We start from the raw sequence: 24664 nt of genomic DNA on the forward strand, positions 1-24664 counted from the left end.
CATGCAACTTAAGAGGACTGATCTCCTGAGAGCCATTTTAGAGTTCAGAATTCTTGAATACAAGTCAAACAGTGCCACAAGAGCTTTGCCATTTGTCCTCATTTTGAACCTCGTTTCTACAATATTATGGATATAAAGCTGTAAAATTTGACGATCCCACAAAAACCACTGAGATCCAATCTTACCTTGGGTTAGATGCTGCAGTTCAGGCACTGGAAACTTCACTATAGGTTATACACAGTAACAACAACTGCCAGGATAAGTTAGTTACCAATTGGAAAAATAACTAAGTTGCCAATGGGAAAAGTCAGAAGTTTCAGGCATTGTACTTACACAGCACAGGGCTTCTAGTTAAGTGACAAACTATGCTTGTTTACAGCTGAAATAAAAATTCTCTCTCCTGCATGTGGCTGAGGTGTGTCAAAGAGGACTATTTCATTGTAAATAAGCAAAATGGCCAAACAAAAGGAAGTTACAAAGGCAGGTGTGTAACAGTTGAGTTGTTTCAGTTCCAGAGGAATAAAGTAAATAATTGTACTGGAATTTGTTCACTTCTGGGCATTTTGCCATACAGGAAGGGTGTGTAATTACTGAAGCTAAGATATCTATGTAAAAATGAAGTAACATCAATAGGACACAGCTGGGCTTCAGATTTTCTTATTTTATCTTCAAAAAATTAAGGATCTCTGGCTCTCATTTCACTCTTTGATATTTAAATATTGCTTAAGTTAATATGGACATACTGAAGATAGAATGGTTATTTTAAAAAAAGCCAGAAAATATCTTGAAAGTGGTATTCTCTTTAAGAGCCACACAAATGAGGAACATTGCAATTTTCACTCATCAAAGATAACAAAAGAAGCACACACAGTATCTAATTTGAGACCTCACCAGAGTAAAAAGAATGCATATAAAATTAGCATATTTTACCAAATCTATTCTTTGCTTATCAGTTCATACTATCTGGATTGGCTTCAACCTTAAATCTAGATTCTAAGCTTCGGAAATCATTAACCAAAAATATAAGAATGTGGTTTGTGGGCCAGGCACGGTGGCTCATGCCTGTAATCCCAGCACTTTGGGAGGCCAAGGTGGGCAGATCACCTGAGGTCAGGAGTTTGAGACCAGCCTGGCCAACATGGAGATACCCCGTCTCTACCAAAAATACAAAAATTAACTGAGTGTGGTGGCATACACCTGTAATCTCAGATACTCATGGGAGGCTGAGGCAGAAGAATTGCTTGAACCCAAGAGGAGGAGGTTGCAGTGAGCCAAGACTGCACCACTGCACTCCAGCCTGGGTGACAGAGCGAGAGTCTGTCTCAAAAAAAAAAAAAAAAAAAAAAAAAAGAAGTGGCTAAAGAGCCTGAAAATATGGCCAAGTTCAAATAGAGATCTAAATTATTCAAGCAAATTTATGACAGAAGATGAAAGACTCTAATGAGTATTACATGTGTAATTCTACAAAACCAGAAATCAACTTGTACCCTATATAGAACTGTGAAAGACATTTGCAAATCCTAGCCATGATTGGCCATATTGTCTTTTTTAAAGAGTGTTTCTGAAACCAAGAGATCATATCGGAACCTTTATAAAACTACAATGTATTCTACCAATTGATAATAATACCCTGCACATGGTGCTTGGCTCGCTGCTTCCTTGTGCCTGTGAGTGAGCATTCTGACACACCTAAGTAAGTCGCAGAGGGCAGCAGCAAGGCTCTCGATGAGCAGCGAATGGCTTATTAAATTCCAATTCCTCTGCATCCAAGGGTGTGCTGTGCATTTCAGTGGCAAATCAATCAGTTTAATCTAAAGTTTTCACAGGAAGAGGCAGGATCCTTTGAGGGCACTACATTTTTCTTTCTTTCTTTTTTTGGAGACAGGTTCTCGCTCTGTCACCCAAGCTGGAGTGCAGTGGCATGATCACGGCTTACTGCAGCCTTGACCTCCCAGACTCAAGCGATTCTCCTGAGTAGCTGGGACCATGGGCGCACACCACCACTCCTGGCCAATTTTTTGTATTTGTTATAGAGACAGGGTTTTTGTCATGTTGCCTGGGCTGGTCTTGAACTCCTGAGCTCAAGCCATCTGCCCACCTCAGCCTCCCAAAGTGCTAGGATTACAGACAGGAACCACCATGCCCAGCGCTGTATTTCTTTATCTAGTTATTACATGTAAGAGATTATGCTAGGCACTAACCAGTATCAAGTTTGTCAGATATTTTTGAAAACTATTAGGAGATTCCTCCTTTCCTACATCTGTACTCATCATGGACTCCTGGATTCTTACTTGGAGTTGAGTTGAGCAGTAGAACCTGCTAAAGGATGATCCTAATTACAGCCAACTGGTGGTTGAAGTTCTGACATTTCCTGTAATTTCAGAATCATGTCCAGGAATCATATCAACTTGTTATTCCTGTGGATTGACTTTTTATTTCTCTTAAAGCATATTTCTTAACATTTCTTTAGTAGTTACCCCACCCGACATATATAACACTGGTGGATAGTTTGTGACATCACTAAGATAACCACATCCTTTTATTCCCTAAACTTAATTTTCAACTAAATTGGACAGATGGGAGATGAAAGTTATGACACTTATATCATTATTTGACCACAGATACAAAATAAAATTTTATTTTGCACTATGAAGAGATAGGATTTAAATCCTGTATCAGTATGGATATAGTGCAATTCAAATTGTCTTAAGAAGAATGTTCAGCTGAGTGACAAGTTTTCTAGGTGCTGTGAGACTCTCTTGCTCACAATATTTCTGTGAATGTGGCTATAGGTTTTGTTATCTTAATAAAACCGCAAATTGGTGACAAAGTAATCGACAGTAAGTATTATCTATTCATTCCTTGCTCAAACAACTGTTTATTGCAGGTCTAATATATCCATGGTGTTGGGAGAGAAGCAACCTGTAACACAGGTATAAAACAATGCATAAAACATGGCTCTATCCTTAGGTAGCTGATTATATAAATTCAAAAAAGCATACTATTAAGAGTCATGACAGTGGCATAAAGTGCTAAAAGAGATCAGCAGAGAGATTTGACTTCAGGCTGGGTATGTTTCATGAAAGAGGCAGTGTTTGAACAGAAGTAGCAAGGATTCTTTCTGTCAAGGAGCGAGGATTTTTCTGTACCTTCGCGGGTACACATCCACATGACTGACATCACTATGAGAGGTTATCACTTCTCAAAAGACATTGTAAATTCTAACATTATGCCAAAGAACAAGGAACAGCTAGCTTCTGGCACTGGAGGATTCTACGGAAAGCATAGCCCAGTGAAGAAAGAGTTCATTGTTTTATGACACTGAATGTCCAATTTCAGATATTTAATAGACTAATGGTTTGTTAACAAGACTGCTATTGGTTGCTTGCAGTTTCCCTTCCTACCAATTACCATGAATTGCCCAAGGGGAGTATGTGTGAGGTATTTTACTGGCTTAGATGTACTTTACTGAAGAACCCAGACTTTTTCTCTCAAAATTCAGGTGAATTTTATAAGATACTTAACCAAGTGCCTTGACATTATGTTTGGGGTTGCAATAAATTAGCATGTTCATAAAATTTATTTTTATATGCTCCTTCTCATAACATATACATAAAACTATATGTTTATGTATAGTTTTTGTGAGATCAATATGAAGTTTTTAAAGTTTAGTGTCTGCATAAGTAAACTACTGTCACAGCATAAACACTGCTCAATATTCAAAGCAATGTCCAAAAAAAGGGCTCACTGAATCTTTAGTATGGTTACAAGTAGAATCACTAGCTCCTCCTAAGAGGAGCCTTTTCTTCTTATGCAGAAATGATAATGACAACTGTAATGTTAGCCCTTACTAAGTGTCAGGTACTGCTGTAAGCATTTTACCTACGTTAATTTAAGGTCCTCACTATTATTATCTGCATCTTACAAATAAGCAAACTGGGAAAGGAAAGGTTAAGAAATTTTTCCAAGATCACATGGTCAGCAGAGAAAACAGAATGGAAACCTAGTCCATGTACCCAGTTGCACTGCTAGGGTCCCTTCCTTTCGTGACCTAAGGAAACACCATTCCTAAGACACGGCTGCCACTAAACAAGGACTGTTATTTGAGATCACAGAGTGGATACCATTATGGCATGGCAGTGAGACTTTTTAAAAAAATAATAATTATGGGCCAGGTACAGTGGCTCATACTTATAATCCTCACACTTTAGAGAGGCTGAGGCAGGAGGATTACATGAGGCCAAGAGTTAAAGACCAGTCTGGGCAAGATAGTGAGACCTCATCTCTACAAAAAACAATTAAAAACTAAAAATTAGCCAGGCATGGTAGTACATGCCTGTAGTCCTAGCTACTAGGGAGGCTGAGGTAGAAGGATTGCTTGAGCCCAGGAGTTTGAAGCTGCAGTGAGCTAAGAAGGTGACACTGTACTCCATCCTGGGCAACAGAGCAAGACCCCATCTCTAAAAAGTAATAATAATTATGCATTCCATCTAAGAATATTGCTCTTTTGGATATTATAAAATATGACCAACATTTGTTGTAACTGCATGTAACAGTGGGCTAAGAGTGTCACACTCTGACCAGTAAATTTTAAAATCAAACATATAAGGTGAATGGTAATTAGTTTTCTTACTTGGATCTAACTTTTCTGTGCTCTATCCCATTGGGTAGATGATAGGAAGTGACATATTTCAGGAGGGTCTTAAGAAATTTTTACTCCAACTATATTTTGCCTAGTGCCACAAAAATTGCAGGGGAGCTATTTAAAACCAGGAGAGTATCTTGGAAAGAGACACAGATGTGGTATCCTGGGTTAAACAATTGAAATGCTAAGTACTTAAAATTTTTAAAAGAAATTATGTACGAAACTGCAAATATATATTAATGAACTCCAATTTCTCACAACAGGAAGAGAACCAAAGACTAGAGTATAGCATCCCACCAACTAACTAATTACATATCATAATTGTTTTAATGAATAGGATAAATACATTTTTGGCTGCCTTGAGAAGCTAGAACTCTTCTTAGCATTTCCCACAAAATACTTATTCAGAACACTATTTACTGCCAGAAGATAAAATTTTGAAGTCATTTGAGGCCATCAAGGAATTCTAGTGTCAAAATCTTAACAAGTTTCCTTATTTTCTTATATATAGGGTATATGGTCTCAAGGTACAAACAGAACGTTCCCATTGCTATGTTTACTGCACACAGCTAATAGTTTTAAGTCATTTCTAAACATGCTGATAAATTTACCACATTTCACCAAAACACAGTATATACTAAGAGCCCCAAATAAATCTGAGGCTTCTCATCCTTAACAGCTCCGTGGGTCAAATCTTGACAACTATGAAGGGCTATCGAAGAGTCCTTTTTTCTCCCCTAAGGAAAATAGAAGCCTAGACATTCTATATAGTTTGGTGGAAGATGAAAATTGTACTGACTATATCTTTTACCTTTTCAAACTCTTTGTGGAAAGTTTAAAAACTTCAAATTTCATTGAGGAATAAAAAAATTATTTTGACATCTTGTTACTAGAATAAACTGAAATAATTTTTCTTGAAAACATAGTTCTAACGTCAGACATGTGTCATGGTTATAGAGCAATCTTTCATGCCACATTTCAAGTTACAGCAAATAGTACAACAATAAGGTAATAAATGTTTCCTTAATCTTCTTCATTATTAGTCATCTGAGTTACTGATACTGACTTTTAAAGGAATATCCCAGCAAATAAAACATTACCTATCTTGAGAAAAAAACATCCAGTGGCTTAATTATAAGATTTTTTTAAAAAAAACTTAATCTTAGATTATTTCAACAAAATAACCCTCACAGGGGACATATAATGTTTTTTGGAGAGAAGCAGCAGGAAAAAAAAAAAAAACAAAAAACTATCCCTGGAGCTTTAAATTTACATTTACCTTATTAAGCTTTTAAATCTTAAGAAATTAAAATTGCAGAATTCTAATTTCTCTAAGCACAACAGATAAGACCTAATATAGAAGGTTACTTGAGTTTGAAGGATAAAGAGTATTAATGCCTTAAAAAAACAACATAAACATGACATTGAAGCAAACTGGCACAGTTCGACAAGTTTTAGAACATTAGCTCACAAAATGAATATACTTAAATTTAGACAAACACACAAATATAGCCTTTATCCAAAAATCACAGAGACAACCCTATATGCTACCTATGTTAAAATGTTCAAAATACCTAACGCTATTACAGGCCTCAGGTTGCCAGAGTCCTGATAGAAAAGTCAGCACTGAGAACTATGCTTTACACAGCTTTGCGTGCATGCACACACTCTGCAATGTGGGAGAGACAGAGACACCGATCACCATCGAGATTGTCCTTACTTGCAGACGCACAAGTATCCTGCATGTTCCGATTCTGACTGGCACCTGGAGCAGCTCTACATGCCAGTCATCCCAATGTACTCAGGGATGTAAACACCTTATAATTAGAAAACGTGAAGGCGTCAAGGACGTTAGACAAATTTAAAACATATCCAAAGATTAATTTTTTAAAGGCATTAAAGAAATAACTCATTGCAAATTTCAATACGAGTATGTACCTGCTCCTTCACGGATGCTAGAATAGTGGTGGCTGTGGTCTCGGGTTCCATGCCTGGGCCAGTGGAGGCAGCTTCCTGGCGGGTCTGTGGTTGCCCCTCCTCCACCAATGAGGCCTGCTCAGGAGCTGGCATTCCTCCTGCAATCAAGCAGGCAAAGGGTTAACACTTTCTTCTGGGCTCCCTTGCAGGAACCGAGGATTTACAGATGGTTCCTAGCAACTACAGTAGACTATAGTCTACACGCCATGATCAAAAGCTTGTTAAATTGCTAAATTTTCTAAATGGTAACCAATAAGTAAATATGACTAACTTACCAAGAAACTAAATAATAAACATTCTAGATTGCTATAGGGGTCTGTTTTCAAAGTAACATGCACACAAAAAGACATCTACAAATGTTAACTGACATGAGAAGAATGTTTTACCAATCGCAGAAGAGGTTTTTGCAACAGAAAAGAAAAAAAGAGTTTAAAACCTAAAGAAGCCTTAAAAATAAAAGTCTGCTTATTTTAAAGAAATATAATATATTAATAACTAGCAAAAATTTCATCCTTGGTGGAGTCTTACAGCTAGCTTGGTTTCTTTAGAAGAATCTGATTATTCAAAGATAACAATGACTAGGAATGCGGTGTTGAAAAGAGAATCTATTTTTTAGGCCCATAGCTTATGACAGAAGAATAGGTTCTTGGCAGGAGATAGAGTGCCTTTCCTAAGACAACACATAGTGACAGCAGTGTGTTTGTCAAGAGACTTACTGACCTAACACGGACTTTCTACAATTTTGGAAAATAGGGGGAAACGATGGTTAGCGTAAAGTGTTATTAAAATTTTAACAACTCATTTACATGTCAGTCTCTCTGTCTTCTTGTGAGTACAGTCTTTATTATACCATGAAACTAGTCAAGCGCCTGGCATATTAAATGGTATTCAATAAATGGTATAAAATAAATGAATGAAGGAATACATGAATACATGAATGAAGAATACATTCATGAATACATGAATGAAGAATACATTCATGAATACATGAATGAAGAATACATGAATGAAGGATGATATATTTTCATTGTCTCACTCCAGTCATTAGGTAAATTCCGCCAAGTCCTAAGATGTCCGAGAGACCCTATCTGTTTAGATGTGTCACACTGTATATTAAAATACGGACATCTGAGGCTATAAACATTTTCCTCAACATTCTTCAGTTTTCTCTTGCAAATTACTCTACTATTATATATTTCAATGTAATCAATTAACTTCCAGTCTTCAATTCTATAGTTGATCTGGGATTTGTTTCCCCATTCCCTCAAATTTCAGTATCAGTCTTCTGTTTCCAAAATAATAATCCGTAAGTAAAAGGGGAAATTACATACCCTTTGAGCTCCCATCTTCTTTCCTACTCTCCTGGCTTCCACGTTAGTGGAGAGGGTCTAAGTTTCAGGTTTCTGCTGGTGGTTGTTTTATTCTTGTCATATTAATAGGCATAAATGGACAGTGGATCTGATTAGTTTATCTGTGCATTTCCCCTGACACCAGCCTCATGAGTTCTCATCCCTGCTCTATCTAGCAAGTGAATTCTCAATCTCCCATTTTCACGGCGCATAAGGCCTAGATAGACTTTGAACTGCAAGCAGGATCTTCTCAAGTATGAATAGAAGGATCCTGAGACATGGAGATGAGTAGGATCAAAACCTAAGTGCCCTGGGTGGGGTGGAGGGGGGCGGTTCTACCTCACTACCTCACCGATAAAAATGGCTAGTTCTTTATACAATGTAACAATTTTATGGCAATCTATATTTTTTAGTGTATGTGGAATGTTTATTGAGATGTAAAACAAAATATTATCAACTGAATAAAATTTTCTCTATCAAGTGCTCATTAAAGAGAAGATATAAGCTCTATAAAGGAAAAAAATGCTACACAAAGATCCTAGATTAGCATTTAAGGCAAGTAAAGATATAAAAGTATTCTAGCCATTGAAAAATTACACACCTTAAAATAAGCAGATGGTTGCAGAGAACAAAAATGTTACTATGCAACAGTGAAACAAATAATGCCAAGAACCAAAAATTTTAAATGTCAAGAGTATAATATCATGAAACAACCACTGTGTAAGAAGAAAAAGAAAAGGAAAAATTCAGTGAACAAAGAGAATTTGAGAAAAGGAGAAACAGAAATGTAACTGGGGAAGTAATTATTTATTAACATGGAAGGAGTCTTACTGTTACAAAGATCTAGAATTATATTATGGTATTACATTACTGTGAGGATATCATACTTAATTTCACAATATTTATCTTGCTGACCCTGCTTCCCAGGACCAACGAGCCCAGAGGAGCATTTTCTGAGTACCACTCTCCCAGGGACACTGACCATTAGGGGGCTCATCACCTAGCTGACGCAGCAACATAGAATCAAGGCAAAGTACAGCAAGATGTAAATGAAAAGTAGTAATGCTAAAGTCAAGAGGAGGAGGGTCAGAGACTGTATAAAAGAAAGTAATATAATGCTGAGAATCTTGGCAGGAGAGGAGATTTTCATAGACATGGATGATATCTATTCTGATTCCTGAAAGGTTAGGTCACATCACCGGCAGCCATGAACAGTCACCAGATGAGGAGCAAAGCCAATGGTACCTGTCATTACTAAGCGTGAGACACTTCCCTACCCCTTATCTCTGGGGCAGTCTCAATATGCCACAACCAACATGGGGCAGGGGAGCGATCACTGTGCTGACAAGTTATAAACCTATGAATGTTTCCTATCCATTTTCTCGTAGTTTTCATAATTGTAAGATCATTTAATGAACTGGAAAGTATCAAGCTAAGACTGGAGTCACAGAATAATATTATTGCTCCATTCCACTAGCAAAAAAAAAAAAAAAGGACTTATATTGTAAAGAGACTGTGAGAAATTAGGCCTCACACTTCCCTTAGTGACCTCAATTTGCCTGATTTGAGTGATCACATTCAGGAGAACTGGGAAAACTTACAGATAGGTTGCTGAATCATTTTTGAGGGTACAGAGAATGAAGGCATGCCAGAAAACTGGAAGGAGGAAAATGCCATGGCTGTTTTTGGAAAAAGGGAAGGTAGACTCTTCACATTACAAACTACAGAGCTAGACACAGATCTTGGGTGAGATTCTTTAAAGGATTTTATCCAAGAGGTGATTTGTGAGAAATAAAACGGGGCACCAAAGAAAAGTCATGTTAAGCTGGTCTAATATCTGTCTGTGGCAGTGTAACCATGCAGTGTTGCCCAAACTCTAGTGGGGCGTATATGATATTAGAAGTCCCCCGTGACATTGTCATTAACATAGAAATGGGGCTGGAATAAGGGCAACTGCTGACTTCAACAATCTGTAAACAGCTGAATGAAATACATCAATATATAGAGGTTTCTAACGTAACACCAGAGTTCTGACCTTGACCCAACCCCACCAAATGTTTTAACCATGATATCAATACAAGTCATACACAAGTTCTTCAATGATGATGAAGAATACTGAATTTACCAGATGGAGATAAAATTAAAATACAAAAAATATACTGCTACACTGCAGTAATGAGCTGCCTCTGATGAGATTTAAAACAACAGGAATAAATACAAGGTCCTGTATTTATGTTAGCTCAGCAGCATATTGGGAAATAAATGTAGGCATTTCAGGTTCAAGAGCAAAATGAGTGAATCATAAGTGAAACAAGACTGCCCAAACCTAAGGTGATCTTATGCTGTGTTGATATAAGTCATTAGGATGATAGGAAGGGCATAAGTGAGCTTACAACTTTCCTTCAGGCTCCTTGGGACATAACTACTTCCAGTAAGGGCGGCACATTAACAGGAATGGACACAGTGTACCCATTCAAGAGATGATGAGTGGGATGTTAAAGGGATCCAGTCATTTATTTCCAGGCAAGGGGACAGGGAGGATGTGAATGACACAGCTCCTGCTCTTTATGAGCTCAAAGCTCACTGGGAGACATGAGAGTGGTAGTTAATGGAACAAGAAGAGAATATTTGACCTGAAGAAGAGAAATCCAGCATTGACAAGCAGATGCCTATAAGCCTCTGAAGGAGGCTTTTTAGATTATAATCCCAAGAGCCAGACTAAAAATTAATGGCTTTGTAACAAATGTGTATTAACCTATATTATTACTGTCTTTATATTTGGAATCAAAATTAAAGGTTGGAACAACAACAGAGGGCTTTCCTTTTGGAGCTAATAGTCAAATGCTTAAAATTTCAAGAACTGATTGCCTCTGAAGGTGGCACACTCCCATGATGAGAGATCTTTAATCAGTGTCTGGATGACGATTGCAGGAGGGATAGTGTAGAAGGGATGCTGCACTGTGTGTGGCAGAAACAGGAAACTCTAAACCTTGAGGCCCACACTAAGATTAAACAAGTTCTAGATTCTGAACAGATGTGAATGTTCCTCAGGACTTTTCAGAATGTTGTCTACTGTGTCACACTGTCTCTGTATCAGCCATCTGAAAGCCAGGACCTAGGCTTTTCCTAAGGGAATGGTGGATGCTATTGGCAACTGTAGGATTAGCTGGTTTTCTCTTTGGCTATACAAAGCTCAGAGATGAATCTGACCAGCTCTTACACGTGTGGGTATGCATATCTGTGTTCTCATTTTATCCTAGCCTTTACTTAATAAATGTTTTCTTTGCCCAGGTCTCTTTTTTAAAATCATACCATTAGACTGAACTCTTTTGAGGCTTCTAAGAAGCCTCCTCTGGGTTCATTGGTCCTGGGAAGCAGAGTCACCAAGATAAATATTGTGAATTAAGTATGATATCCTCACAGTTTTAGACGAGGGTTGACTATGAACAGCTGTGCATTTTCATCATAATCTTTATTGAACACAAAGAGGCTCATATGTGAAACTGGCAGTATAATTGTGTTTATATGCATGCATGTATCTTAATCTTATATTCAACTATCAGTGATTAACAGGCAGTTTTTCTGCTCAAGGCTGCAGACCACATATACTCTAGTATGACTACTGAAGGCTTTCTTGGCATATTACAGATGTAATATATAGGTGTAACCTATTATTCAATATGTATAATCTCTTTTACCACAGCTGATAATAGTCCACAAAATCATCTGTCTTAAATCTTCCAGAGATGGAAAATCAACTAAATACTGGATTTTTCTCTACTTAATTCCCTTCTACTCGCCTTACTAATAATTTTTGGTGAAAGCATACCAAGTACACTTTATTTTATCTTTTTAGAAAAATAAGTTGGACTCCAGTTATTTTTCTCTTTCTTGATTTAGGTGTCTGGAGTACAACATATAGCTGTCATTATGAACACTCAAAAAATGTTGATGAGAAACACAATTTCAAAACTGATATGACAAAATAATGATGCCTAAGAAAAATTAATAAAAAATAAAGGTTAAAGAAAGTGTGAATATTTAAATTTGATTCAAAAAATAAAGATACTAACGTCAAATAAAAGTGTAGAAAATAGGCATTAGATGAACAAAATATTTTAACAGTAATAAGTAGAAAAAATTGCTAAGAGTATCATCATACAGCAAAGATAAGTTTCTCTTTGTTTTACTTATAATGAAACTGGAACAGATATTGCAGAAGAATGAAGTACTAGGAAATTAAGAATTTGCCTGAAAAGTTAAACATCTTCAGGAGCATATGGCATCGAGTCTAGAATTCTAAAAGGAGTATCAGATAAACTTTTTGCAGTTATATTTTTAAAATATCCTGGAAATAGAAATATATCCAAAAGCTGCAACTCTTCAGAAGGATTAGAGGTAGCTGCATACTAACCTTCTAATCAGGCGGTTCATAAAAAAATTCAAATGTCTTGGCAAGAATTTGCTTAGAAAAGAGCTCTATGCCAAACAGCATAGTAGTTCAAGAGAATAATCTATTCATAGTAGTTAAATGTTTTTGATTACGAGTTTATTTTTCACTAGAAATATCACTGCAAGGTCATCTGGTAAAAAAAATTAAGCAAAAGGTTTGTATAAAGAGGAGAAAATCTAGATGACCAATAATGAAGTTCTCAACCTTATTAGTAATTAGAAAAATGAACATTAATACTGCAATGAGTAGTCAATACACAAACACCAGAATAGCAAAACAGTATCAAATTCTGGTGAGGATGTGGAACGATGGTAACTATCCCATGCTACTGATGACAGTGTAAAGGGTAACGACTCCTTGGAATCTATTTTGGCATTATCTAGTGCAGCTGATGACATGTACATTCTGTAGCCCTGTAATTCCATTCCTGATTAAGTAGAGACACTCTTGTACATGGGCACCTGGAGAGTTATAGAAATATGTTCACGGCAGCACTCTTTGTGAAAGCAATAGGTTGCTAACAACTCAAGTGACCATTAACAGTAGAATGGATAAATACAATGTAATATATTCATTCAATGTATTTCATCTATAGCAATAAATCAATGAACCAAAGCTCTATAAAACAAGGATGACTGTCAACAATAATACTGAATAAAAGAAGCAAGGTGCAAAAGAACACAAACAGTGGGATTCCGTTTATGTAAAATTCTACAACAGGCAAAATAAAACTATGCTTACTAAGAATGCATGCATAGGTAGCAAGGAAATGACCATCACCAAAGTCAGAGGAGTGGCTACCTCTGTGGAGAGAGGGGGCTGTGATCTCAGAGGGGCACATGAAGAACTTCTAAAGCGCCGGCGTGACATGGTTGGCAGTTACACAGATGTGCTTGCTTTTCAGAATTTTTTAATTGTATGCATATTTTATGTATTTTCATAGTTTTCTCATAAAATGGAAAAAGAATAATATAGTGGAATAAACATGAGATAGTATTAAATGCAGTTTATAAATCAAATAATTTAGAACAGTTCAATGATGATAAATAGAATAGTATTTAGTAACTTAAATACTAAAGATTATCCACTTTCAATAGAATTAAACTACTTCTTGTTTTAAAACTAGATTAAATATAATTTTATGATGCATAAATGCCTAGAAGGAATCCACTTCAATAATAAGTGGTTTAAGTTGCAAAATATAATGCCCTCAGCCCTGTATAACATTCAATAACAATTTTTGACAATAAAACACACGGTTAACGTATAACACCAGAGTCAACACTGTTGGCATCCTGGGCTGCTCACACTGTGTCTTTTATGAATGGTGCTCCTCTGGCCTTACGCAGCATTGACTTGGCCTCTATAACACAAGGAAAGCACTGCAAAATGGTTAATGAAAACTGGAAATTCTATCTTGATAAACATGAATTACATGTGGGCATTTTCAACCTTTCCCCAAAATATCTTACTTCTTATAGAAAGGAAAAGAGGAAAAAAGGAAAATCGTTTTTGAAAAGTACTACAGGTTCATTTTTTTTTCTTTTTGAGGATTCAGGATCCTTTATAGCACCATAGATGCCAGGAGGAGAAGAAATGAAAATCATGACATATTCAGAGCTATATCTGGAATGTTAAAGAGTATACCAAGATAGGATGGAGGTAATCAATAGAGTAAGAATGTAATTAAAACTCTGATAGGGGAAACTGGATCAAGAGGCAAGATGAGCACAAACTTCAACTTTTCTCCAACTCACAACTCCATGAAATAATAGAAAAGGCATTTTCTCATTCTTAAGAAAATTAGCCTGGAGATTTAAAAAATGTCATCGGTGTGCCAAAATGTCAGAAAGGTAACTGCTATAGACCTTTGGTAAGGCAACGAGAGGAAACCATAACACAAAGAGGCAAAGGCTGGCTTTAGAGGGTGGAACATTGGGTGAGAGAGCTCAAGGCTCAGTCTGGTAGATCCCAGACTTGAGGCTCTCAGGCCTCGGGCCAACGTCAGGATAATCAAGGGGAGAGAGAGTGCAGCTAGGTGGTCAGCGCCTACCCTGCAAGTGCCCAAGCATTTTGTCACTGGCAGAGAAGAGATTCAGACAGAGCAGGCCTCAGACACTGATACCCAGCAGAGACCAAATTCCCCAAACAGAAGAAAGTAAAGTAGAACAGGTAGAACTAATATCCTAGTGTTAAAACTAAGAATTGTATGTAGGAAAGAGAAGCAGCCAGAAACCTTGAAGAAAAAGTTACAGGATAAAAAAGAAGTCTTGGCCGGGCGCTGTGGCTCAAGCCTGTAATCCCAGCACTTTGGGAGGCCGAGACGGGCGGATCACGAGGTCAGGAGATCGAGACCATCCTGGCTAACACAGTGAAACCCCGTCTCTACTAAAAAATACAAAAAACTAGCTGGGCGAGGTGACGGGCGCCTGTAGTCCCAGCTACTTGGGAGGCTGAGGCAGGAGAATGGCGTGAACCCGGAAGGCGGAGCTTGCAGTGAGCTGAGATCCGGTCACTGCACTCCAGCCTGGGCGACAGAGTGAGACTCCGTCTCAAAAACAAACAAACAAACAAAAAAACAAACAAAAAAGAAGTCTTAATCGTGAGATGAACAGCAAAATGAATTTTTTAAAACAGAGTATTTCATAAGAGTGACCTAAATAAATCTCTCAGAAACAACAACAACAGAAAAGAGTGAGAGATTTTACAAAAAGATAAAAGAACAGTTTGGTGACTAGAGTTCAGACACAGGAATGACATCTGTTTACTCCAAGATCTTGGAAAAGAGAAAAAAGAAGAAATACTACAAGAAGTAAGAAATGAAAATTCCCAGAGCTGAAAACAAATCACTTAAAATGAGCCAATAAGTGAATAAAATGAATGAAACAAGCTATACCTGGACCAAGCCAGTGACATTTCTAGGTTCCAAGGATAAAGCAAAAGTTATGTATGTTACTATAGAGAAAAAAGAAATAAAATCAAATTAGCATCACACATTTTCTCAATTACAGATTTATCAATAGCTTCCAAGTACTGACCAAAAATTATGATTCAAATATGAAGGCAAAATAAAGAGTATTTTAGGACATACCAGGACTCAGAGAATTTGTTTCAACAAAACGAAGTTCTGTAACCAAAATCACCCAACCATAATGCTGAATAAAAGGAAATTCTGCAGCAAAATAACAAATATGACAAAGGAAGGTTTAGGACACAAAAAAACAGTGCAAAGCAAATGATTTAGGAAAACTGAAGATTAAACCTACATACCTTCTGTGTAGTATCAACATGAGAGGAGTGAGGAGCTGATAAAAGGGAAATGATACTAGTGTTTTTATTTATCTCGGGGGAAGAAATATGTAGACAGTAACTCCAGGTGACTGCAATTTTGTGGCTCTCAAAATTGCAGGAGGAGGGAGCATCTACTGCCCCACCCCTGGAATCTGGGGCCAGCCAGATGACTTGCTTTGATCACAGAATGTGGCAGAGGTGATCCTGTGCAACATCTGAGTCTAAATCTTAAGAGGACTAACAGCTTCTTTTGAAACCCTGAGATCACTAAACTGTGACAGAACTTGGGATTAAAAGACGCTATGTATACACAGCCCAGCAATCGCAGCCATTCCAGCCAAGACCTCAGAATATGTAAGACAGGCCATCTTAGTCTTGCCCTGACCTAGTCACCAGTTGACTGCAGGCACCTGACTGAGCCTAGGCCAGCCCAGAAGAACCTCCTTGCCAACTTAAAAACTCATTGTTGTTTGAGCCACTGAGATTTAGGATGGCTTGTTATACCGTGAATAAGTCAATACTACATGAAATAACCATCAGCAGATGACAGGGATACAGAAAAAAGTTTTAAACTTATTTTTTCAGTATAATATTTGATGTACGAAATTATCTTATTTTGTTTTTTTTTTGAGACAGGGTCTTGCTCTGTCACCCCAGCTGGAGTGCAGTGGTGGGATCTTAGCTCACCGCAGCCTTGACCTCCCAGGCTCAGGCAATCCTCTCAGCTCAGCTTCCTGAGGAGCTGGGACTACAGGGGCACGACATCACAGAGCTAATTTTCATATTTTTTTTGTAGAGTCGGGGTGTCACCATGTTGCCCAGGGTTGGTCTCAAACTCCCGGGCTCAACCTATCTACCTGCCTGGGCCTCTCAAAGTGCTGGGAGTACAGGCACATGCTACTACCCAGAATTATCTTATAACAATATTATTTATTTAATGTATTATTGATCTACTTATGTATCAACCACATTATAAACCAGGTGTAAAAGTACAAAGATAAATAAGACCCTGAAATCCCATCCAACTTACAATCTGAAAGGCACAAGACAAATTAACAAACTACAATAAAATGCAGTGTGAGATAAATGAGGAAATAAGAGCTGAAACAGATGGCAGGGGCTCAAAAGAATTTCAACAGAAATGCATAAATGAAGACACTATTCTAGGTGGGGCAGAAGGACCCAGGTGGGAAAAAGCCCATCTATAATGTAGTAATTAATTTTATTCAGCTTTTTTTTTTTTAATTTGCTTTAGGTTCAACAGATTTCTAAAAACCTCCCTAGACTGCTGTTTTATGTCATTTGTAATTAGGGTATGGTAAACCATATCAAATCTCAATCTGTTTAAATAAAAGATTTGTTTTCATCATTAGTTTTTCATATCAAATACTAGTGTTAACAAAGATTAAAGACTAATGAAATCACTAGCAGAGCACACATGGGGATTTAGAAATATGCCAATTTATATGTGAATTACTAGAGGCAGTAACAACAAAGTAAAATTGTTTAAAGACTTGAATATTTAACGATATTTATAAGGTCATTAAAAATAAAGAAAAGTAGGCTGGGGGTGGTGGCTCACGCCTGTACTCTCAGCACTTTGGAAGGCTGAGGTGGGCAGATCATGAGGTCAGAAGTTTGAGACCAGCCTGGCCAACATGGTGAAATCCCGTCTCTCCTAAAATCACAAAAACTTAGCCAGGCGTGGTGGCAAGTGCCTGTAATCCCCCAGCTGCTCGGGAGGCTGAGGCAGAAGAATCGCTTCAACCCAGAAGGCGGAGGTTGTGGTGAGCCAAGACTGCACCACTGCACTCCAGCCTGGGCAACAAGAAAGGAACTCCGTTTCATAAAAAAAAAAAAAAAAAAAAAGGAAAGTATATAATCCAGTGCACTTGCTTTCTTACCTAGTGGTTGTCTTTTTAGCCCATAATGGTTTTTCCTTCTACATGAACTAGCTAAATGATTTTTTCAGTGTCTTAGGATTTACACGGGGCTGTTTGGCCAATCATAACTTAGAAGATCTGCATGAGACTTCTATTTAAATTATACATTAATTCATCTGTAATTTTAAAGATTCAATTTAAAATTCTCAAATGTGCTCCATGGACAACTTCCAGCATCTCAAAATGAGGTTCCTATGGTTAGCAAGTCTGGGAAATGTGGCAGAACATGGTTCCTCTTGAAAATCCCTAAGAATCTTGTTACTTTAAGTGTGATCTGTGAGCCAGTTGTGCAGGCTGCACTTTGGAACTTGTTAAGAAATGCAGAACTTCAGGCCTGCCCCAGACCAAAGAAATCAGACTTTACATGTGGGTCAGATCCCCAGTGTTTTCTATACACATTCAGCTTTGAGAAGCACTGGTGTGGAGTATCATAAAGACTCCGAGAAATCATGAAAAAAATGAACCTGTTTAATCTCACCTAACCCTACATCTCAACATTTATTAACCAGAGACCCTCATGTGTATTTAAAAAAAAAAAAAAAAGAGATGGGTTCTCACTCTGTCACCCAGGCTGGAGTACAGTGGCACAATTATAGCTCACTACAGCCTTGAACTCCTAGGTCACGCAATCCTGCTACCTCAGCCTCTCTAGTAGGTAGGACTACAGGCACACACTACCATGCCCAGCCCATTTTTAAATTTTCTGTACAGACAGGGTCTCACTATGTTAGCCAGGCTGGTCTTGAACTCCTGGCCTCAAGCAATCTTTCCACCTCAGCCTCTCAAAGTGTCAGGATTACAGGTGTGCACCACCAGACCAGCCAACCCCATTTTTTTTGAGGATCACCTATTAACATTCAGAGGAACATACTTTGGGAAATTCCACAATATGATAATCATTATCATTCATGAGCAAATGTAGATGGAAAGAGACATTGTTCCATCCTTCACAATTTGGCTTTCCTCAGCTTTTCCACTGATGTTTATCTATTAAAGAAAAACATTAATACTTTTAAGAAATGGTACAGAAAAATTAAAGCTCTTTTCAATAAAGATTCCTGACACTAAAAACATGAAATTGTGTTTTTGCTGAAGGCTGGGTAGCAATTATTTTCTTTTTCTTTTTTTTTTTTTCAAGAGATAGGATCTTGCTATGTTGCCCAGGCAGGACTCAAACTCCTGGGCTCAAATAATTTTTGAGCCCTCAGACTCTCAAGTAGCTGGCACTACAGGTGCACATCACCATATCTGGCTTACATTTCTTGACAACTTAGCTTGAAAGTAAATGAATAAATGATTTTCCAGAAAAAAAGCCCAGCCTACTCCAGGCCAGGTACAACTTTTAGCTACTTTTTCATTCTTGTTTCATGAACACTCACATGGAAATGACCTTGGTATACTGTACACTCTGGTACTTTGGTTGACAGATAAATTCCCCATCTGGGTTATAAACAATTTGCCTAAAACATATCCAGTTTATACAGACGTTAATTTATAAGTTACTTTACTGAAAGCACAGGCAAAAAAAGCAAAGTCAACAGTTTTGAATTATAACATCAGAAGTGTTGATTTTATACATGTTTAAAGTCTCTTAATAATGCTGATTTAAGCAACGATGCATTGAGTAATTTGCAATTTTTTTTTTTGAGACAGTCTCACTCTGTCACCCAGGCTGGAGTGCAATGGCACGATCTTGGCTCACTGCAACCTCCGCCTCCTGGGTTTAAGTAATTCTCCTGCCTCAGTCTCCCGAGTAGCTGGGATTACGGGTGTCTGCCACCATGTCTGGCTAATTTTTGTAGTTTTAGTAGAGATAGGGTTTCACCATGTTGGCCAGGCTGGTCTTGAACTCCTGACCTCAGGTGATCCACCCGCCTTGACCTCCCAAAGTGCTGGGATTACAGGCGTGAGACACCACACCTGGCCTAATTTGCAATTTTTTTAAGTAGCTCTTTAGAGTTAAAAAAAAAAAAAACAAAAAAAACTCTTGATTTTAAAAGATATTTTTTTAAAAGTACCATAGATTCTCAGTTGTGATAACACCCTTTCTTTCTGTCCAGTCTTCAGCAGGATAGAGGAATGATGGTTATCTCTCAGTCTCCTTTATTCCATTTACAATCTGTGTGCTTAATACTATATTTTGTTTTCAAGGAGACAAATTTTCACACTTAACATCTCCAAACAGCTTTTTGAAGAAAGTACAAGAAAAAATAACAACCACTACAAAGTTCCTAGAATTTTGTTGATCACAGATGGAGAATGCAATGGACTGGAAGATAACTTATTTACTTTTCTGCAATCTAACCATACAGTCTTGGTTCAGTAATGGGAGGGACTATTTTCATCTGGATTGCCACTGCATTCTCAGCAGATCCAGAAAGTGCCCAAAACACAGTAGGTGTTCGAAAGTGTTTGTTCAATGGGAGCATGAAACAAACTGAGGGAAGGCAGGACAACATATCTGTGTTTTCAATGAAAACACATTTATACACCAGATGGTGTTAGGTTTTGTGGCCATTATGATTCTGAAAGAGCTGTCTAGCAGGAACAAAGGAGTAAAAATAGTGTGATAAATGCAAGAGTAAACATGCATAAAATATACCACCACAGAAGTGAGGGGAGCTCAACTTCGCACAGGAGAGCAGGGTCGTCAGGGAAGATGAGACTTACTACAAAGACACAGAGGCGTAAAACACCACAATGTGCTATGTTCAGAGAATGCCAAAAGTCTAAAATTGGGGTGGAAGTGGGGTGGGAGAGAAAAAGAGAAAGAAAACTCTGGAGATGAGAAGACGAAGGAACAATAATAAGTGCAAGGAAAGACATGAAATGTCTCCACAGCTTTTAAATTTGCCTAAGATGATGGTGACAGTTGAGGCAAAGAGTCAAACTGAATCAGGTTTCACTGGTCCCAGTGAAGGTAATGGGACCTGGAGTTAGGAGAGTAAAAGTTAGATGATGTCAACTTAGGACTACTGGGGAAATGTCTGGAAGGCCCGGTGAGGAGCTAGGAAGCAACTGTGAGGAAAAGAAGACTTTAAAGACATCAAAAAGAAGAAATCTCCAACATCTGTAAAAGAAAACAATGTTCTCCTCTCCTTCATGTGCCAAATCCCTGGGGCATACAATCATGAATCGAATCCTAGGAAACCTCGTCCTTCCTTGTCTAAGTGGGCCCCTTAAGGACACTAGGAAGATGTTCTCGGGTATTGCCATCCTTCTCGTTTCAGTATCCTCACAGGTAGAAGCATCACGGAGCTGCTCCTCAAAACCTCAAGCAAAAGGACACAAGGTTGCTTCTAGGAGAAGAAAATTAGAAAAATCAATAAAATGAGGATAAGACTGGAAATGGGTGGACTTACATAAACTAAGAATCCCCCCAAGAGCTCCAACCTATCATCAAGGAACAGACTCTTAACACGTAGACCAAAATCAGATGATGATTATGACTTATCACATGTGATTGTTGTCACAATTGGAGAAGAGGTTAGTTAGTATGAAACACAGAAAAGGAAAACCCAGATTCCTGCCCTCCCCAAAGAAGTAAAAACAAGTGAGATTACAAGAAAGATCTTTGCTCTCAGGGACAGAGATGGTCTTGAGATGAACTCTCTTGCAAACACGTCTTCCCCTTTGACAAGATTCTAAGTTCACAATGGCAACAGTCACCTGATCATAGAAAGGAGAAGTGTATTTGGCAAATATGGACATTGTGGTAATTATGAATTAATAAATTTGTGTTCTGGTTTATATATTACTCTAGATTCTGAGAACTGTAAAACTAAGGACAGGCTCAGGACTGCAGTGACTTCAAAGCTCTGTGATGTGACTTTAGGGAGGTCTGGTCACTATGGTGGTTGTTCTCCACAGACAATAATCTAGCTGATTATTCCAATTCAAAAGTTTAAGAAAGGGTTAATATGAACCTATACAAATGAAAAGGTTGGTCACCATGGGTAATATACGTCTATTAGTCACTTTAGAACATGATGAAAACAGCTACATGCTCATTCACAAGTGTACAGTGGGACAGCTGATGGAGTTGTGTTCCATGCCACATGGGCACACCACAGCTTGTCAGTCAGAATCTGCACTAATTGACAGAGCTGGCTGAGAATGTTGCAGATGTCAACCGTTCCACAAATCTCTACCACAGTTGTGCAATGGCACCGCGAGCATGTTAATCTCTGTTCTTTCAATATTCATGGGTTTAAATCACCTTTTCCAAAATAATGCCTTAATTCTGAGATATCACCTGTGTCTACTAATCTGTTTAAAAATTTTGTTTTCATGGCAGTGTATTTCCATTTCACCTAAAGTGCAATTTCAAATCCAAGAACCAAGATACCTGGGTTTAGTATTCCATGATATCTAGAAACGACGTAGGCAATTACTCCAATTTTGTATATTTTAAAATAAAGCATGCCATTATTAAAATAATAGTAGTTTGTTTCTAGTCTGGTCATCCCAAGAGCATACATGCATGCAAATGTGTATGTAATATAATTATCTTCAAATATGCTCTAAGCAACCAGAAATACTCTCTAGACAAGGTATACCATAACATTTTAAAAAACTGAGTTATGATTCATGCCATACCATTCTTGCTGGCTTTAATACAACCCATTTTTAGGACAATATGGTTTACTCAGCATTTTTTTTTCTTAAACACCCAATGGGCTGATTCAGAGTAGGGTATCTTTCATGACTAGCTTGTGTTTGCTTGTGCTTCTACTTCATGTGTAAAACTTAAATGCCATTTCATAGTCAGAGGAAGGTAAATAATCATGTTCTACATGAAAGCTTGTACAAAAATAAAACTGCAAATCAAAAATATTTCATTTTGAAAATTTATTTCTAATTGGTTGGCTGGGTTCTCCCTTTCTCTCTCTGATAAATACAATTTGTCACTGTTTTCTAGAAGGAAATTAAGTCAGGTGACAGTTACTTGAGCAAATATAGTACATCAGATAAATACCAGATTAAAATTTTCAAAGTTAAAGAAAATTCTCCCATTTACTAATTTCTTCCAAAGGATAGAACATTTGTTTTGTAGTAATGGTATAAGATTCAAATAAAACTGTTTAACCAAAATCACACTTTTGATACATAAAACACTATGTACAGAAAATAAAGAGCACCAACTTAACTTACTTATTTATTTATTTTTGAGATAGAATCTCACTCTCTCCCCCAGGATGGAGTGCAGTGGCGCCACTTGGCTCAATGCAACCTCCGCCTCCTGGGTTCAAGTGATTCTCCTCCCTCAGCCTCCCGAGTAGCTGGGATTACAGGTGTGTGTCACCACGCCTGGCTACGTTTTGTATTTTTAGTAGATACAGGGTTTTGCCACATTGGTCAGGCTGATGGTCTTGAGCGCCTAACCTCAGGTGATCCGCTTGCCTCAGCCTCCCAAAGTGCTGAGATTACAGGTGTGAGTCACCGCACTCAACCCCTGACGTGGGTTTTGGCAGAGCTCTGCATGCTCCCTCCAGCCTAGCTCTCTCCAGGGTTCTTCCTTCACCATACTCGGGCTCAGATAGGCCTTCCCCTAACACTCTGTGGTCTGGCACAACAGGAATTGAGCTGCACTTTGAGGAATAGTGAGAGAAAAGTAGAGCAGGTGCAGTGGTAGAGATCACTAAAGAAATCTTGGGCAAAAGCTAGGTGTAAATTTGGAAGGGGGTCCCTCTGCATCTGCTTGTCCCCAAATGGTGGGCACGTGGGCATTCTTGCTGAAAGCAGTTTCCTTTCAACATAGCTGCCCTAGAATTGGTCTTTTCTCATGCATTCTATCAGCTGCCTGGGCAGTGGAAGTGAACTCACCCTAACCCATCAGCCTAGTCCAGCCCAGTCCTCCTGGAGCTCCAGCCCTGTTCTTCCTGTCATTTTAAAGCCCGCAAGCAAGTGTCAAACAACTTCACTACCACTTGAATCACCAAACCATTTCTTCCTTTGACACACAGGCCCTCTGCAAGTGCCTCATCCTTAAGAAGACATTCATTAATGTGTTCTGAAATTGCCTTTTTTCCATGACTCACTCCTCTAGTCCAACCAATCTAGTTCAAGTCTTAGCAACACGGAATGCTCATTTTCACCCACTTGTATTTGCTCTTTAAAATGCTCCCACATCTTTTTAGATTTAAGTTTAATAAGACCAAGATCCTTGTCTTCTATGTCTATATTTTCTAAAATGTCTAACACATGTTCTGAGGCATTTAATAAAATGCCTGCTGATGGAACTGGTTTTACTATTTGAGGAGTTGAAAATAGAAACTGGCACTATACTGCTACACTTACAGAAAAATGTTTAATATATTAGATCAGTCATATTCAGACACAAAGAACCACTGAACAACCTGCTTCCTTAATGAAGTCTTTTGTTCATTAGTTGGCAGCAAAAATGTCAGAAAGAATCTGATTTCATTTTCAATCTTCCTATTTGGGTAACTTCTTTCCTTTTAGGTGAGGGTTCTGAATTTCTTAAAAGAAGAATTCAGGGAAATAACCACAAGTCAAGGAAGCTACATTCCATTAACAGGAGATAACACAACCTGTGTCACAGTGTGGTCACACTGGTATTTCTTTTTTTTTTTCTTTTATGAGACGGAGTTTCACTCTTGTTGCCCAGGCTGGAGTGCAGTAGTGTGATCTTGGCTCACTGCAACCTCCACCTCCCGGGTTCAAGCAATTCTCCTGCCTCAGCCTCCCAAGTAGCTGGGATTACAGGCATATGCCACCACGCCCGGCTAATTTTGTATTTTTAATAGAGACAGGGTTTCTCCATGTTGGTCAGGTTGGTCTCAAACTCCCGACCTCAGGTGATCCACCCGCCTCAGCCTCCCAAAGTGCTGGGATTACAGGCGTGAGCCACCGCGCCCGGCCCATGCTAGTATTTCTATATCATCACCTGCAGACCTAGTGTACACAAAGGTGTACTTTTAATGTGACCCTATAAATCAGAGCTATAATTCTACCAATAATCTAGAAAGCTGTTAACAAAGTC

At 38.2% G+C, this 24664-nt stretch overlaps 1 protein-coding gene across 4 annotated transcripts in view; it reads right to left on the minus strand.

Moving 5' to 3' along the window:
- PKP4 (plakophilin 4) overlaps window positions 1-24664 on the minus strand; it is a 243014-nt gene that overhangs the window by 162080 nt on the left and 56270 nt on the right. For 2 of the 4 annotated variants that reach the window (XM_011949179.1, XM_011949181.1), the window contains exon 1: window positions 6584-6735. In XM_011949179.1, the coding sequence (XP_011804569.1) occupies window positions 6584-6715 (132 nt within the window). In that variant the 5' untranslated portion in view covers window positions 6716-6735. Of the gene's footprint in view, window positions 1-6583; window positions 6742-24664 lie in introns of those variants that run through there. The other 2 variants (XM_011949180.1, XM_011949182.1) reach the window with 2 other exon arrangements.

Source organism: Colobus angolensis, unplaced genomic scaffold (genome assembly GCF_000951035.1).
Source record: "Colobus angolensis palliatus isolate OR3802 unplaced genomic scaffold, Cang.pa_1.0 Scaffold292, whole genome shotgun sequence".
NCBI lineage: Eukaryota > Metazoa > Chordata > Mammalia > Primates > Cercopithecidae > Colobus > Colobus angolensis.